General features: G+C 46.6%; 1 protein-coding gene across 1 annotated transcript in view; it reads right to left on the reverse strand.

Moving 5' to 3' along the window:
• Positions 1-18,484, reverse strand: part of LOC120052578 (sec1 family domain-containing protein 2-like) — a 174,269-nt gene that overhangs the window by 125,552 nt on the left and 30,233 nt on the right. The window contains exon 4 of the mRNA XM_038999569.1: positions 9,462-9,637. Coding sequence (XP_038855497.1) covers positions 9,462-9,637 — 176 coding nt within the window. The remainder of the gene's footprint in view (positions 1-9,461; positions 9,638-18,484) is intronic.

Genomic DNA, 18,484 nt, shown 5'->3' on the forward strand with positions numbered 1-18,484 from the left:
TCTGTTTTTAGCTGATGTATGTGTGTTTTGTGTATGTTTGGGACCCCATTCAAAACATGTTCTTGCGAAATCAGAACTCACGATCAAGACTTGTGACGGGAGAGTTAATGTTTGCAATCAAAATTGACCCGTAATATGTGAGCCCCAAGTTTTATTGAGCTATTAAGTGAAATGAGTTTGTGTGCTCCTCTCCCTCTCTCTATTGATTTAATTTCACTGTTCTTGGGCTCTGGCTAAAGGCTGGACACAGAGAAGGGTAATTATATTGGAAACTGCATGGCTGGATGAAATGGCTATTTTCTCTGGCTGGTGTGGTGGTTGCCCTGGGCTGCCCTGAAGGGAACGGTGAGCAGAGCTGGGCACCCTGGTGGTGGTGTAATGTTAGTGAGGCCATGGGAATGGACTGTAACCATGTGAGAGAGGTCCTGTGAGGTCAGGTCATCCTGTGATCAGGTCAACACCTCTGACCTCTCATTCACTCAGTGGTTAACAGTAAAAAAAAAAATTGAAAACAGTAGATTTAATTTTTACTTACTCACGTAAGAAAGCTTTCCCTCACTTTAGAAGTTAGTTACAGTATATTGTCGAGGTTATAGAGTGTGAAATATAGTTTTATTTTTCAGTGATAAAAATGTGGTTGTAGTAATATAGATGTGGTTGTGTAGGCTGACATGGTGGTTGTAGTGATATAGCTAGATGTGGTCAGTGTGATCGGTGGTGTTAGTTCATGGTGTTTACAGAGTTATGAAGAGGGCCGTTTGGGTACAGTAAATACCCCTCAGTAGGGCTTTACCTCAAGGTTGGTGGGGGTAGGGTACCCACTTTGCTGGCACTGCCACGCTACCTACCAATGCTACCCCTGCCTCTGCCCCCCACTGGAATGGAAGAGGGTTTGTCTGAATGGGGCAGATTGAGCAGATTTGGGTCGTACCCAGCCCACAATCACAGGGCCTGTGTGCAGCCTGGGACTAGCGCTGGACAAGGGTGGGGTATGCCTCAACAAACACTCCCTTTCACCCCTTCCTGGAACATCACACTAGTTACCTCTACATCAACAGCCCAGACTGAGCTACTCACAAACCATACATGTACTACATCCCTCCCATAGACAAGCTAGTGGCTGAGCCAGTTAGTGAGGGATACAAGCTCTCTGAAAGACAGTGATAAACTGAATGAACAGGGAGTAGGCCTACTTTATTGAATGAGGATATGAAAGGGAGAGTGAAGGTCAGTCAATCATGTTGTCTGTTGTTCATTAAGAGCATAGAGCATAGCTGTAGTCAGTAGTAAGTATGTTAGCAATAGGAGAGCAGTGGAGCAGAGTAGAACTAACCTCTCCACCCCAGCCTGTTGCTCCATCCCTGCTGGGATTAGCCCGACCTGCCTCTCATAACATTCCAGCTCCCAGCTATTACTGATCAGAAACAAGGCTTCTGCTCTGTCTGTCAATATGCCCCTGGGTCAAATTCTAGAACAACCAGCCAGACGCTTTATCCCTAATTGTCTAATTGTCTGTGGGTTGCTATTTTTGGCTATCTGACTCTGGTTACTATGTTTGTATGTATGTTTCCATTTTTACGGCGTTAACATTGTACGAATGTGCAGACCAGCTGGCTGGTGTGTTTACCGACATATTCAATGTCTCCCTATCCCAGTCTGTTGTCCCCAAATGCTTCAAGATGGCTACCATTTTTCCTGTACCCAAGAAGGCAAAGATAACTGAACTAAATGACTACTGCCCCGTAGAACTCACTTCTGTCATCATGAAGTGCTTTGAGAGACTAGTCAAGGATCATATCACCTCCACCTTACCTGCCACCCTAGACCCACTTCAGTTTGCATACCGCCCCAACAGGTCCACAGACGACACAATTGCCATCACACTGCACACGGCCCTATCCCATCTGGACAAGAGGAATACCTATGTAAGAATGCTGTTAATTGACTACAGCTCAGCATTCAACACCATAGTACCATCCAAGCTCATCATCATCAAGCTGGAGGCCCTGGGTCTCAACCCCGCCCTGTGCAATTGGGTCCTGGATTTTCTGACGGGCCACCAAGGGTGAGTGCTCAGCCCCCTCCTGTACTCCCTGTTCACCCACGACTGCGTGGACACAACAGTAGTGGGCTTGATTACCAACAACGACGAGACAGCCTACAGGGAGGAGGTGAGGGCACTCCGTGTGCGGTGTCAGGAAAACAACCTCTCGCTTAACGTCAACAAAATAAAGGAGATGATCGTGGACTTCAGGAAACAGCAGAGGGAGCACTCCCCTATCCACATCGAAGGGACAGCAGTGGAGAAGGTGGACAGTTTTAAGTTCCTCGGCATACACATCACAGACGAACTGAAATGGTCCACGCACACAGACAGTGTGGTGAAGAAGGCGCAACAGCCTTCTTCACGTCGGGCTGTATCACAGCCTGGTACGGCAACTGCACCGCCCTCAACTGCAAGGCTCTCCAGAGGGTGGTGCGGTCTGCACAACGCATCACAGGGGGCAAACTACCTGCCCTCCATGACACCTACAGCACGCGATGTCACAGGAATGCCAAAAAGATCATCAAGGACTTCAACCACCCGAGCCACTGCCTGTTCACACTGCTACCATTTAGAAGGCGAGGTCAGTACAGGTGCATCAAAGCTGGGACCGAGAGATTGAGAAACAGCTTCAATCTCAAGGCCATCAGACTGCTAAACAGCAATCACTAACTCAGAGAGTCTGCTGCCTACATTGAGACCCAATCGCTGGCCACTTTAATAAATGGATCACTAGTCACTTTATACAATGCCACTCTAAATAATGCTACTTTAATAATGTTTACATATGTTATATTACTCATATCACATGTATATACTGTATTTTATACCATCTATTGCACCTTGCCTATGCCGCTCGGCCATCACTCATCCATATACTTACATGTACATATTCTCATTCCCCCTTTAGATTTGTGTGTATTAGGTAGTTGTTGGGGAATTGTTAGATTACTTGTTAGATATAACTGCACTGTCGGAACTAGAAGCACAAGCATTTCGCTACACTCGCATTAACATCTGCTAACCGGACTACTGAACTCTAATCCCTGAACCCTAACCTCTCCTGCACAGGCTCAACACTACAGCCATGGTAGGCCCCGCAGAGTGTGAGTAGGCTGCGAGAAACATTTCTGCAAAATCAATGTTTTATTTTCCCTTTCAATCAGAAAAAGTTAATAAGAAGACCAATATGCAATCTAGTCTGGTTTAGTCAAATCTGGTTTACATCAACATGGCCAGTTTAGTCTAACTATTGGTCAGGCCCATTATATGTAGTCTCTTATCTGACCTGCATGCCACAGACAGAGGGGCTTTAAGTCTGTAATTGTCTTTACCCCAGGGGTATGAAGCCTGTCCCCAAGCCAGCCCAGACATTCCTCCCCTCTCTGGACTGTCTCAATCTGCTACTGTTGTCCCCTACCTACCCCCACAGGGCATCGTGACATTCTAGACCACTCCTCGAGTACCCCCAACAGCACACATTGTTTTGTAGCACACCTGATTCAACTTGTCAACTATCATCAAGCCCTCAAAGAGTTGAATCAGGTGAGTTTGTCCGGGGCAACAACAAAAATGTCTGCTGTTGGAGGTACTTGAGTACTAGAGTTGGGAAACACTGCCCTGGGGGGCTGCAGACTGTAACAAATGAGTGTGAATGACTGACATGCTGGTGTGAGTCATCCAGGAGTCCAGTGCTGCTGACCCCTTAGACTCCCTACCGTCTCTTTACAGCCTCATATCTGGGGTGACCTGGACTGACTGTCCTCTCATCCATTCCCCAGACACCCCCTCAACACTGGGGGAAGGGAGGGACCGGTAAGCCCGGTGGAGACAGAGGGCCACTTCACAGTGTGAACAGCAGGGGCCTGGAAGTCCCTGAGTCTCTCTAGCACAATTTCAGAGACTCTCTGTCTTACTTCATAGATATCTCTCTCCATCTTTACTCCGTCTTTCCCCCTCTCTCTTCATCTCCTTCCCTCTCCCCATCTCCCCCTCCTAGCCTCTCTTCCGTTGTTCAGCATGTTGTGTTCTGCTCATATCTGTGTCACTCTGATCTACAGACATGCCACACACCAACATGGACATATCCTGACACTGTTACTGTTTGAGTCAAACCAATCCATTCAATTTACTTCAGGGAAGGAGAGAGAAAAAAAAAGTTGCTTGGTTTATCAGAGAAGTGAGTTATTTACCCATCTCTTCCTTCCTGTGTTTAGTCAAAGGGGATTACAGTGGGAGGGAATGCAGAGCAGATAGCTAATGGAGTTTACTCACTGTCAGGTAACCCAGGAATAAACCCCCCTCTCTCTCCCCCTGCACTGGACCCTGAGACAGTCTGAGATGGTCTGGGACGGCTGTGTTTACATACACCAGGCCTGACTGCACAGCCACCGCATGGACCCAGCCCCGGAATAATGTACTATCTGTTTAATAGGGAGAGAGAGCCCTGTTTATAGAGAAGGCCCATTTTAACTGGCTAATGGACTGTTGGGTCAGAGGTCAATGTTAACCCATGTTACTTCCTGTTATCATTACCACTCTGCTCTGATGAGGATAGGTGCTCAACTCGCTGGACTCTCAGATCTACTTATCCGAAATTGACTCATTAGCCTGCTAAGCCTGGAGCGGCCGTGATGCTTGCTCATTTTCCTCCGTGGAATCAGAGTAGCACTTTGTATGAAGACCTGTGGAAAATGTTCCCTCATTGAAGATCAAATCAAATTTTTATTGTCACATGCTTTGTAAACAACTGTAACGGATTTCCTCTTCGTCTGAGGAGGAGTAGCAAGGATCGGACCAATGTGCAGCGTGGTAAGTGTCCATAATAGATTTTTAATAAATCCTGCTCTGGTTCTGGACGTGGACCCCACTCCACCATAGTCTTGGCCCACTTATGTGGCGTCTTTGGAGCGGCGACCTTCGCCGCCGACCTCGGACTGGGGACCCTTTCAGCGGGCCCCGAATAGACGAAAGACAGGCGGGAGACTCCGGCAGCGCCGGAGTGACGGGCAGCTCCTGACTGACGGGCGGCTCTGGCTGCTCCGGACAGGAGGGAGACTCTGGCTGCTCCGGACAGGAGGGAGACTCTGGCTGCTCCGGACAGGAGGGAGACTCTGGCTGCTCCGGACAGGAGGGAGACTCTGGCTGCTCCGGACAGGAGGGAGACTCTGGCTGCTCCGGACAGGAGGGAGACTCTGGCTGCTCCGGACAGGAGGGAGACTCTGGCTGCTCCGGACTGGAGGGAGACTCTGGCTGCTCCGGACTGGAGGGAGACTCTGGAGGCTCCGGTCTAGAGGGCGACGCTGGAGGCTCCGGTCTAGAGGGCGACGCTGGAGGCTCCGGTCTAGAGGGCGACGCTGGAGGCTCCGGACTAGAGGGCGTCGCTGGAGGCTCCGGACTGACGTCCTTCGTTGGAGGCCTCATGCCATGGATCCTCACCGGAGGCTTCGTGCCATGGATCCTCACCGGAGGCTTCGTGCCATGGATCCTCACAGGAGGCTTCATGCCATGGATCATCACTGGAGGCTTCGTGCCATGGATCATGACTGGAGGCTTCGTGCCATGGATCCTCACAGGAGGCTTCATGCCATGGATCATCACTGGAGGCTTCGTGCCATGGATCATGACTGGAGGCTTCGTGCCATGGATCATGACTGGAGGCTTCGTGCCATGGATCATGACTGGAGGCTTCGTGCCATGGATCATCACTGGAGGCTTCGTGCCATGGATCATCACTGGAGGCTTCGTGCCATGGATCATCACTGGAGGCTTCGTGCCATGGATCATCACTGGAGGCTTCGTGCCATGGATCATCACTGGAGGCTTCGTGCCATGGATCATCACTGGAGGCTTCTTGCCATGGATTATCACTGGAGGCTTCGTGCCATGGATCATCACTGGAGGCTTCGTGCCATGGATCATCACTGGAGGCTTCTTGCCATGGATTATCACTGGATTGGAGAGACACACAGAAGGCCTGGCTCTGGGAGAAGGCACAGGACTCACCAGGCTGGGGAGACATGCAGGAGGCCTTGTCCTTGGCCGAGGCACCGGATGCACTGGACCGTGGAGGCGCACTGGCGGTCTCGAGTGCAGCGCTAGCACCACTCGTCCTGGCTGGATGCCCCCTGTAGCCCGGCAAGTGCGGGGAGTGCGTAGGGCTGGCGCAGTATACCCCGGGCCGAGGAGACGCATTGGAGAACAGATGCGCTGAGCCGGCATCATCCCTCCTGGCTCGATGCCCACTCTAGCCCGGCCGATTCGAGGAGCCGTGATGTAGCGCACCGGGCTATGCGTGCGCACTGGGGACACCTTGCGCTTCTTCGCATAACACGGTGCCTGCCCAGTCACTCTCTCGCCACGGTAAGCACGGGGAGTTGGCTCAGGTCTCCTACCTGAGTCCGCCTATCTACCCGTGTGCCCCCCCCCGGGGCTGCCTCTCGTGCCCGTTACCTCGCGCCAATTCCTCATAGCGGCGCCGCTCCGCTCTAGCTGCCTCCAGCTCCTCTTTCGGACGGCGATACTCCCCCGGCTGTGCCCAGGGTCCTTTGCCGTCCAAAATTTCCTCCCAAGTCCAGGAGTCCAGAACCCTCTGCTCCTGGTTACCACGCTGCTTGGTCCTTTTTTGGTGGGTGGTTCTGTAACGGATTTCCTCTTCGTCTGAGGAGGAGTAGCAAGGATCGGACCAATGTGCAGCGTGGTAAGTGTCCATAATAGATTTTTAATAAATCAAAATGAACACAGAAAGTAACAAAACACGAACAAACAACCGAAACAGTCCCGTAAGGTGCAAACACTAACACAGGAAACAACCACCCACAAAACACACTAGAAAACAGGCTACCTAAATATGGCTCCCAATCAGAGACAACGACGGACACCTGCCTCTGATTGATAACCATACTAGGCCAAACACATAGAAATATAACAACAGAACAAAACATAGAAAATCAACATACAATGCCCACCCCAACTCACGCCCTGACCAACTAAAATAAAGACATAAAAAAGGAACTAAGGTCAGAACGTGACAACAACAGGTGTACACTACCAGTGAAATGCTTACTTACGGGCCCTTCCCAACTATGCAGTATACAAAAAATAAAACAATAATAATAATAATAAGAGTAATAAAAAATATATAGTAACACAAGGAATAAATTCACAATGAGCAATAATAGCTTGGTTATATACATGGGGTACCAGTACCAAGTCGATGTGCAGGGAAATTGAGGTAGATACAGTGCCTTCAGAAAGTATTCAGACCCCTTGACTTTTTACACATTTTGTTACATTACAGCCGCATTCTAAAATTGACCCCAAAAAATGGTTTTAGAAATGTTTGCCAATTTTTTACAAATAAAACTTTGACAGCGTTTACAACATCGAATCCTTTTGGGAATGACACCACAAGCTTGGCACACCTGTATTTGGGGAGTTTCACCCATTCTTCTCTGCAGATCCTCTCAAGCTCTGTCAGGTTGGATGGGAAGCGTTGCTGCACAGCTATTTTCAGGTCTCTCCAGAGATGTTCGATCGGGTTCAAGTCCGGGCTCTGGCTGGGCCACAAAAGGACATTCAAAGACTTGTCCCGAAGCCACTCCTGCGTTGTCTTGGCTGTGTGCTTTGGGTCGTTGTCCTGTTGGAAGGTAAACCTTTGCCCCAGTCTGAGGTCCTGAGCGCTCTGGAGCAGGTTTTCATCAAGGATCTCTCTGTACTTTGCTCCGTTCATCTTTCCCTCGATCCTGACTAGTCTACCAGTCCCTGCCTCTGAAAAACATCCCCACAGCATGATGCTGCCCCCACCATGCTTCACCGTAGGGATGGTGCCAGTTTTTCTCCAGATGTGATGCTTGGCATTCAGGCCAAAGAGTTCAATCTTGGTTTCATCAAACCAGATAATCTTGTTTCTCATGGTCTGAGAGTCTTCAGGTGCCTTTTGGCAAACTCCAAGCGGGCTGTCATGTAACTTTTACTGAGGAGTGGCTTCCGTCTTGCCACGCTACCTAATAGGCCTAATTGGTGGAATTCTGCAGAGATGGTTGTCCTTCTGGAAGTTTCTCCCATCTACACAGAGGAACTCTGGAGCTCTGTCAGAGTGACCATCGGGTTCTTGGTCTCCTCCCTGACCAAGGCCCTTCTCTCCCCCGAATACTCAGTTTGGTCGGGCGGCCAGCTTTAGGAAGAGTCTTGGTGGTTCCAAACATTTTCCATTTAAGAATGATGGAGGCCACTGTGTTCTTGGGGACCTTCAATGCTGCAAACATTTTTTGGTACCCTTCCCCTGATCTGTGCCTCGACACAATCCTGTCTCGGAGCTCTACGGACAATTCCTTTGACCTTCTGGCTTGGTTTTTGCTCTGACAACGGTGGGACCTTATAAAGACAGGTGTGTGCCTTTCCAAATCATGTCCAATCAATTGAATTTACCACAGGTGGACTCCAATCAAGTTGTAGAAACATCTCAAGGATGATCAATGGAAACAGAATGCACCTGAGCTCAATTTTGAGTCTCATATCAAAGGGTCTGAATACTTATGTAAATAAGGTATCTGTTTTTTTATTTTCAATACATTTGTAAAAATCTCTAAAAACCTGTTTTCGCTTTGTGGGGTATTGTGTGTAGGTTGCTGAGGATTGTTTTTTATTTCATCCATTTTAGAATGAGGCTGTAACGTAACAAAATGTGTAAAAAGTCAAGGGGTCTGAGTACTTTCCGAAGGCCCTGTATGTCCTCAGTGGGGACTGTGAGTATGTAGCCCACATTGTCATCAGGGGCTCTCCTCAGCAGCTCAGGGTCATTGTGCTCCAACCGTGAGAAAAAGGTGTTTAACTCGTCCGGTATGGTGGCGTTTTTTTTTGTAATCCGTGATCGCTAGGAGCCTCTGCCACATATGCCTTGTGTCTGACCTGCTGAATTCCTCCTCCACTTTGTCCCTATACTTCTGTTTCGCCATCTTGATCAATCTGCGTAGGTCGTATTAGTACTGTTTAACCATACTATTGTCCCCAGTATCTCTCTCTCTCAGTTTTTCTACAAGGCTGCTATCGATCCACGGATTGTGATTTGGTTAAGTTTTGAAAGACACTGTCATCATCACATCATCTATGCATTTTTTTATGAATCCGGTGACTGAGTCTGCAAATTCATTGATGCCATCTTCAGATGCGACCCGGAACATATTCCAGTCCACATGATCAAAACAGTCTTGGAGCATGAATTCTGATTGGTCTGACCAATGCTTTACAGAACTGACCACCGGAACTTCCCTCAAGTTTTTGTTTGTTGGCAGGGAGAAGCAAGAAGGAGTCATGGTCGGATTTGCCGAAAGGAGGGCGGGAGAGGGCCTTATACCCGTAAAAAGTTAGGCCTAATTGGGTGTGATCGGGATCGGTGTGTATAGTGTACATGCGGTACCTGCAGCAGCAGTCTCTCGAAAGCCAGGCAGGCGTCCCAGCGGGGCAGGGTGGGGTGGCGGAGGGTCTGGGCGGTGGCCAGGCCAAGCTGGAGCACCCCACAGTTACTCTCTAGAGCTCCCCAGCTACTTTTAAACAGCTGCACGTAGGAACACAGCTGCTCCGGGGTTACACGGCCTGAAAGGGGAACAACAACATAGACATCAGACATGAGGAAATTATATGAATTTCCTATTTATACAGTAGTTCCTCCTTTAAAAATTGCGAGCTTATGCCGCGGGATTCAGAGGTAATTTGTGGTTTAGTACGGTACCCTGCGTTACCACTTCATTGCTCCAGACCAGCGCAAGGGGGAGTTAGAGCACTGATTATGCTTTTGGGTCCTACTGTGTCTAACTGACAATGAATGGGTGACATAAACCTAAAAAGAAACTGAAAATTGTGCACAACTTCAGTTTTACTTACTATTTTATTTTTAATTTCACCTTTATTTAACCAGGTTTAACCAACCTGCCAGTTTAGAACAAGTTCTCATTTACAACTGCGACCTGGCCAAGATAAAGCAAAGCAGTGCGACAAAAACAACAACAGAGTTACACAAACAAACGTAGAGTCAATAACACAAGAGAAAAATCAATGTACAGCATGCGCAAATGTAGAAGAGTAGGGAGGTAAGTCAATAAATAGACCATAGAGGCGAAATAATTACAATTTGGCATTAATACTGGAGTGATAGATGTGCAGATGATGATGTGCAAGTAGAGATACTGGGGTGCAGAAGAGCAAGAGGATAAAGAACAATATGGGGATGAGGTAGTTGGGTGTGCTATTTACAGATTGGCTGTGTAGAGGTACAGTGATCGGTAAGCTGCTCTGACAGCTGTGCTTAAAGTTAGAGAGGGAGATATAAGACTCCAGCTTCAGTGATTTTTGCAAATCGTTTCAGTCATTGGCAGCAGAGAACTGGAAGGAAAGGCGGCCAAATGAAGTGTTGGCTTTGGGGATGACCAGCGAAATATACCTGCTGGAGAGTGTGCTACGGGTGGGTGTTGCTATGGTGACCAGTGAGCTGAGATAAGGCGGGGCTTTACCTAGCAAAGACTTATATATGACTTGGAGCCAGTGGGTTTGGCGACGAATATGTAGCGAGGGCCAGCCAACGAGAGCATACAGGTCGCAGTGGTGGGTAGTATATGGGGCTTTGGTGACAAAACGGATGGCACTGTGATAGACTGCATCCAGTTTGCTGAGTAGAGTGTTGGAGGCTATTTTATAAATGACATCGCCGAAGTCACGGATCGGTAGGATAGTCAGTTTTACAAGGGTATGTTTGGCAGCATGAGTGAAGGATGCTTTGTTGCATAATAGGAACCCGATTCTAGATTTCATTTTGGATTGGAGATGCTTAATGTGAGTCTGGAAGGAGAGTTTACAGTCTAACCAGACACCTAGGTATTTGTAGTTGTCCACATGTTCTAAATCAGAACCGTCTAGAGTAGTGATGCTAGTCGGGGGGGCGGGCGGGTGCGGGCAACAAATCGGGTTGAAGAGCATGCATTTAGTTTTACTAGCATTTAAAAGCAGTTGGAGGCCACAGAAGGAGGGTTGTATGGCATTGAAGCTCGTTTGGAGGTTTGTTAACAAAGTGTCCTAAGAAGGGCCAGATGTATACAGAATGGTGTCGTCTGCGTAGAGGTGGATCAGAGAATCACCAGCAGCAAGAGCGCCATCATTGAAGTATACAGAGAAAAGAGTCGGCCCGAGAATTGAACCCTGTGGCACCCCCATAGAGACTGCCAGAGGTCCGGACAACAGGCCCTCAGATTTGACACACTGAACTCTATCTGAGAAGTAGTTGAACCAGGCGAGGCAGTCATTTGAGAAACCAAGGCTACTGAGTCTGCCGATAAGAAAGCGGTGATTGACAGAGTTGAAAGCCGATGAAGACGGCTGCACAGTATTGTCTCTTATCGATGGCGGTTATGATATCGTTTAGGACCTTGAGCGTGGCTGAGGTGCGCCCATGACCAGCTCGGAAACCAGATTGCATAGTTGAGAAGGTATGGTGGGATTCAAAATGGTCGGTGATCTGTTTGTTGACTTGGCTTTCGAAGATTTTAGAAAGGCAGGGCAGGATGGATATAGGTCTATAACAGTTTGGGTCTAGAGTTTCTACTCCTTTGAAGTGGGGGATGACCGCGGCAGCTTTCCAATCTTTGGGAATCTCAGACAATACAAAAGAGAGGTTGAACAAAAGTAACAGGGGTTGCAACAATTTCGGCAGATAATTTTAGAAAGAGAGGGTCCAGATTGTCTAGCTCAGCTGATTTGTAGGGATCCCGATTTTGCAGCTCTTTCAGAACATCAGCTGTCTGGACTTGGGTGATGGAGAAGCAGGGGGGGCTTGGGCAAGTTGCTACAGGGGGTGCTGAGCTGTTGGCCGGGGTAGGGGTAGCCAGGTGGAAAGCATGGCCAGCCGTAGAAAAATGTGTGGTGAAATTATCGATTATCGTAGATTTATCGGTGGTGACAATGTTTCCTAGCCTCAGTGCAGTGGGCAGCTGGGAGGAGGTGCTCTTATTCTTCATGGACTTTACAGTGTCCCAAAACTTTTTGGAATTAGTGCTACAGGATGCAAATTTCTGTTTGAAAAAGCTAGCCTTTGCTTTCCTAACTGACTGAGTATATTGGTTCCTGACTTCCCTGAAAAGTTGGAAATCACGGGGGCTATTCGATGCTAATGCAGAACGCCACAGGATGTTTTTGTGCTGGTCAAGGGCAGTCAAGTCTGGGGTGAACCAAGGGCTATATCTGTTCTTAGTTCTACATTTGTTGCATGGGCATGGCAAGAAAAGCACTTTTAAAGAGCAACCAGGCATCTTCTACTGACGGGATGAGGTCAATTTCCTTCCAGGATACCTGGGCCAGGTCGATTAGAAAGGCCTGCTCGCTGAAGTGTTTTAGGGAGCGTTTGACAGTGATGAGGGGTAGTCATTTGACCGCGGACCCATCACGCACGCAGGCAATGAGGCAGTGATCGCGGAGATCCTGGTTGAAGACAGCAGAGGTGTATTTAGAGGGCAAGTTGGTCAGGATGATATCTAAGAGTGTGTCCATGGTTACGGATTTAGGTTTATACATGGTAGGTTCCATAATAATTTGTGTGAGATTGAGGGTATCTAGCTTAGATTGTATGACGCCCAGAGTGTTAAGCATATCCCAGTTTATGTCACCTAACAGTAAGAACTCTGAAGATAGATGGGGGGCAATCAGTTCACATATGGTGTCCAGGTCACAGCTGGGGGCTGAAGGAGGTCTATAACAAGCAGCAACGGTGAGAGACTTGTTTCTGGAAAGGTGGATTTTTAAAAGTAGAAGCTCGAATTGTTTTGGCACAGACCTGGATAGTATGACAGAACTCTGCAGGCTAACTCCGCCCCATTTGGCAGTTCTATCTTGTCGGAAGATGTTATAGTTAGGGATGGAAATTTCAAGATTTTTGGTGGCCTTCCTAAGCCATGATTCAGACACGGCTAGGACATCAGGGTTGGTGGAGTGTGCTAAAGCAGTGAATAAAACAAACTTAGGGAGGAGGCTTCTATTGTTAACATGCATGAAACCAAGGCTTTTACAGTTACAGAAGTCAACAAATAGTGCATTCAGAACAGAGAGTAAAAGGAGCAGAATTCTGGGCGCAGAAGAATAGATTCAAGGCATAATGTACAGACAACTAAAACTGTTGTTACACTAAGGTTTTTATTATTTTATTTTGTTCGGATTATTTTGCTCTTACTGTAGTACTGTAGGCCACTCCCGACCGGTAACGTTGTACAGTGCCTGAGGGCCACAACGGTCTAAGACACTTCATCAGCAGTGCAAGCTGTGTTGCTACAGACGATGCTAGTTCAATACCCGTGCCGGCCTCGACTGGGAGACCCATGAGATGACTGTAGGTTTTGGTTTTTTCTCCCTCTAAAAACAGAAATAAATAATTATAAATAACAAACTGGCTTAATTTACAAATGAGTAACAATGTCTCACCCAATATTCAAGAATGGCCTTTTTCCTCACTCATTTTACGTTATTTGAAATCTCTAAAAAATATTGTTATTTTTTAAACAAAGAGATTATTATTATTATTAATTTAGAATTATATAAAAGCCTGTTGGGTATTCTCACAGATATATTATTAACCCTGTTATTAGCAGAACAATATGTTTTGGTCATGGCTTCAGAGTGGTGCACAATGGGACTACCTTGCAGTTCTCCAGCTGTATCCACTGAAAGCACGCGAGGTTCAAGGCACGAGGGCAGGGGGCATGGGATGGGTAGCAGAGCCGCGCACAGAAGACCGACCTGGCCAATGGGGAAGGGAGGGGGTGGACCCCCACCCCGCCACACTGGCAACACTTTAAGGGGTATTGCACTAATAATGGCACTGACTAGGGAAATGTTCCCGCTGTTCTGTTGTTCATTGCCAGTCTGCATGTTCAAACTAAAACAATGTAACTAAATGGCATCTTTATGCTTTCATTAATAAAATAATGATAAAAATACTCTTTCAAAATGACAATGTTTATTTAGTTATTGATCATTAACAAATTACTATGGGAATAAATATCACTGAATTACAGAAATATCCCCCAATCCTCTATATGTAATTATTGGCGGAGAGTCACGTCATATTTTTATATTTACTGTAGGTCTACCGTAGGCGACATGAGTCTCACTAGTGTTGAGTAATGTGCTGTTAAAAAGTGGTGTAGGTCTTCTTTGGGATTGGTGTCCCTTCCACGGGACGGTTGAGCTAATGTAAGCTAATGCGATTAGCATGAGGTTGTAAGTAACAAGAACATTTCCAAGGACATAGACATATCTGATATTGGCAGAAAGCTTAAATTCTTGTTAATCTAACTGCACTGTCCAATTTACAGTAGCTATTACAGTGAAATAATACCATGCTATTGTTTGAGGAGAGTGCACAATATTGAACATGAAAAGTTATTAATAAACAAATTAGGCACATTTGGGCAGTCTTGATACAAAATGTTGAACAGAAACGCAATGGTTCATTGGATCAGGCTAAAACTTTGCACATACACGGATGCCATCTAGTGTCCAAAATCTAAATTGCACCTGGGCTGGAATAATACACTATGGCCTTTCTCTTGAATTTCAAAGATGATGGTACAAAAAATACAAAAGAACGGTTGGTTTTTTCTTTGTATTATCTTTTACCAGATCTACTATGTTATATTCTACTACATTCCTTTCACAATTCCATAAACTTCAAAGTGTTTCCTTTCAAATGGTACCAAGAATATGCATATCCTTGCTACAGGCAGTTAGATTTGGGTATTTCATTTTAGGCGAAAATTGGAAAAAAGGGCATATTGAAGTTAGAAGCAATAGCACAGTTTCGCGCTGCTCTGGGGACTGGTCTTGATAAATCAATGAGATTTTTAGTTTCACTTAATCTCCATTTGGGTATTGGTTAGACTAGAATTAGAAAATTAGGGTGTAGAAATGTTATGCTCTTAGTGTAACCTACCTACCTCATCCCCATATTGTTTTTATTTACTTTGCTGCTCTTTTGCACACCAGTATCACTACTTACACACCATCATCTGCTCATCATCGTCTGCTCATCTATCACTCCAGTGTTAATCTGCTAAATTGTAATTCCTTTGCTACTATGGCCTATTTATTGCCTTACCTCCTCATGCCATTTGCACACACTGTAAATAGACTTTATTTTTTTTCTATTGTGTTATTGACTGTATGCTTGTTTATTCGATGTGTAACTCTGTGTTGTTGTTTCTGTCACACTGCTTTGCTTTATCTAGGCCAGGTCGCAGTTGTAAATGAGAACTTGTTCTCAACTAGCTTACCTTGTTAAATAAAGGTGAAATAAAATAAAGAAAAAAATGCACAAGGACAGCCTACTCCTTCCTCCCCGTTGGGAATAGAACCCCGGTCTCCCGTTTGCCCTGCCCGTAAATAGCCCAGTACTGTACTACCGACCGTCACGTTGTACAGCGCCATATTTTCCATTCCATCCTAACGGAAACCCAGAGGGTTTTTTGTTTGTCTTGGAATAGAAACACCATAATATTAATCTAATTAATTAAGCAAGTACCACTCTGGTGGTCAAACTAGCACTAACTAGCATGAATGGTTCCAGTGGTTGGCACGTTATTTAAATAACGTGCCATAGAATTCTGCGTCCCCATGCAAGCTAAAAGGAGGAACCACTGTATTCATAGTCCTTAAATTAACCAATTGATCAAACGAACGATCACATGGTATGCCATGGTTCAGTGCATACACACTAGAATACTCATACTAGTCTGCCTGGGGTGGCCGCCTGTTAAGGTAAAGTTAGCTGAACTAATGGATGATAGTCACTTAACAGACCCACCCACTGACAGACAACCACTTTTCCTAATATCCTGATGGGAACAACACTGTATGGAAACAGAGATCCAGACTCCACAGGTAGAGGAGAGAAGCTTGGAGGAGATGTGCTGTGAGAACCTCAGCCATTGTATTGGGTATGCTGTATACTCTGTGCAAGTGTGCATCTGTAACTGGAAGTGTTGTTGTTCAAGTGTGAGAGTCTATGTTTGTGTACACCATAGTGTGGGACGGAATGTGTGTCTGTGAGAATGTGAGTGCGTGCACAACTGATAAGAGTCCTGTAAGGCTGTCTCAGAGTGTGACTAATACATGTGAATCAGAGGTTGTCTCTGATTATTTGCAGAGCTGGCAGTGTGAAGCAGGGTTAGTGCTCCCACCAAGACCCTCCTCTCCTCTACGGAGGATCCACAGAGACAGAGGAAGAATGGGGGGGGGGGGGCAGCCTGGAGGAAGGGGCGAGGGGGACGGACAGGCGGACAGGGCGACCCCAGGGCTAGCGGCGAGAGGAGAGGGGTACACATGAACTCCTCATAAAGCCCAATTCTTCATGTTGATATTCAGAGCCATGAACAGATGAGGGAGTATTTCCTGTTGGACTACATGGCCAATGTTTTCTTTAGTGCGGCCAAAAACATGACTGGAGGAGAAACAGACAGGAGGAATGAAAAATTAGACAACTTCCAGAATGCAAAATATAAATGTATGGAGTCATGTCAAGTACAGATGTAACGACTTGAATTTGTTGATATTACACCAATGAGTCCCACCATAAGATGTAACGTCTAACCCATTTGAAACATAGTGTGTCTGAGCTACCTACTTCTGGGTACTTCTTCTAAATCCGTAGATACCAACCCTTAGTCTGTGTGATTAACAGGGGCTGAGCTAGAGTGGTGTTTGTGAGACAAGGGCGGATCCCGAAGGGGCCCGGGCCAGGTCTTTTTTTTGGATAAAAATGTCTGAAGAGTTTGAGCTACACATTATTAAAAGTCATCCATGAAAAGCTGAGACTCTCACGGACATGTAATGTTTTGCTATATGATGCCCACAAGCTACACAAGAGTTGTAAGGGGTTCTTCTACATAGAATATCATAGGAAATCCCAGGACATACAGTAGTAACTATAATACTGTAATGGTTTTGCGCCCCCTGGGCTCGTACGATGGAGAAGATCATCGTGGGCTATACTCAGCCTTGTCTCAGGGTAGTAAGTTGCTGGTCTATTGATATCCCTCTAGTGGTGTGGGGGCGGTGCTTTGGCGAGGTGGGTGGGGTTATATCCTGCTTGGTTGGACTGTCCGGGGGTATCGTCGGACGAGGACACAGTGTCCCCCGACCCACCCCTGTCTCAGTCTCCAGTATCTATGCTTCAATAGTCTATGTGCCGGGGGGCTAGGGTCAGTCTGTTAGATCTGGTGTAATTCTCCTGTCTTATCTGTTGTCCTGTGTGAATTTAAGTATGCTCCCTCTAATTCTCTCTCTCTCTCCCTCCCCCCCAGAGGACCTGAGCCCTAGGACCATGACTACCTGGCCTGATGACTCCTGGCTGTCCCCAGTCCACCTGGTTGTCCTGCTGCTTCAGTTTCAACTGTTCTGCCTGCGGCTATGGAACCCTGACCTGTTCACCGGACGTGCTACCTTGTCGTGGTACCTACTGTTTTTGACTCTCCCTCTCCCTCTACCGCACCTGCTGTCTCGACCTCTGAATGCTCAGCTATGAAATGCCAACTGACATTTACTCCTGAGGTACTGACCTGTTGCACCCTCTACAGCCCTGCTGGTCAACTATGAACGTTTGAACATCTTGAAATACAATCTGGCCTTAATGGCCATGTACTCTTATAGTCTCCACCCGGCACAGCCAGAAGAGGACTGGCCACCCGTCACAGCCTGTGAAAAACTAGGGAGTTTTTCCTAGCCACAGTGCCGCTACATCTGCATTGCTTGCTGTTTGGGGTTTTAGGCTGGGTTTCTGTATAGCACGTTGTGACATCTGCTGATGCTGGCTTTATAAATAAATGTGATTGATTGATTGACTCTAATAAGATCACATAGCTGCTGTCACAATCTCCAAACTCTACACTGTTGTCACTGGCTAATGGATAGAAATCAAACAATTTCTGAACTTAATACGAGTTCATTTTTATCAGGATTTTGCTTTGTGGGACCTTACTTTTTTATTGATGATTGTCAAAAAAAACTCATGAATGCAACTGTTTATATCAAATAGTTTTGTGTTCTACTTGTAGCCCTGGTTGTCCTAAAAAGAAAATGGCCTCACACTCCACTGTGAGGCTAAATATAGGGGCTGGACATGCAGATAAATGAAAGTCAGACAAATGAAAAGGTAATTTTTGCTTGGGTCTCAGGACTGAGATGTAATGCTGGAGTGGATAATAAAATGTGTTCAGTTTTCGGCAAGACCGGTTAGAATGGCAGCGTTAACCTAACAAAGGACTCTTATTCCCAGAAAGCATTTTAGTCTGGTGCTGAGTAAAGTTGACAGCGCTAAAGACGGTTGAAACTCAGCCTGCTGGGTAATGTGGTCTCCTCACCTTCCTAAATCAACCTACGTGCTGTGCTCTCTGTGTGGCACCAACGGGC

The sequence above is a fragment of the Salvelinus namaycush genome, chromosome 8, assembly GCF_016432855.1.
Source record: "Salvelinus namaycush isolate Seneca chromosome 8, SaNama_1.0, whole genome shotgun sequence".
Lineage (NCBI taxonomy): Eukaryota > Metazoa > Chordata > Actinopteri > Salmoniformes > Salmonidae > Salvelinus > Salvelinus namaycush.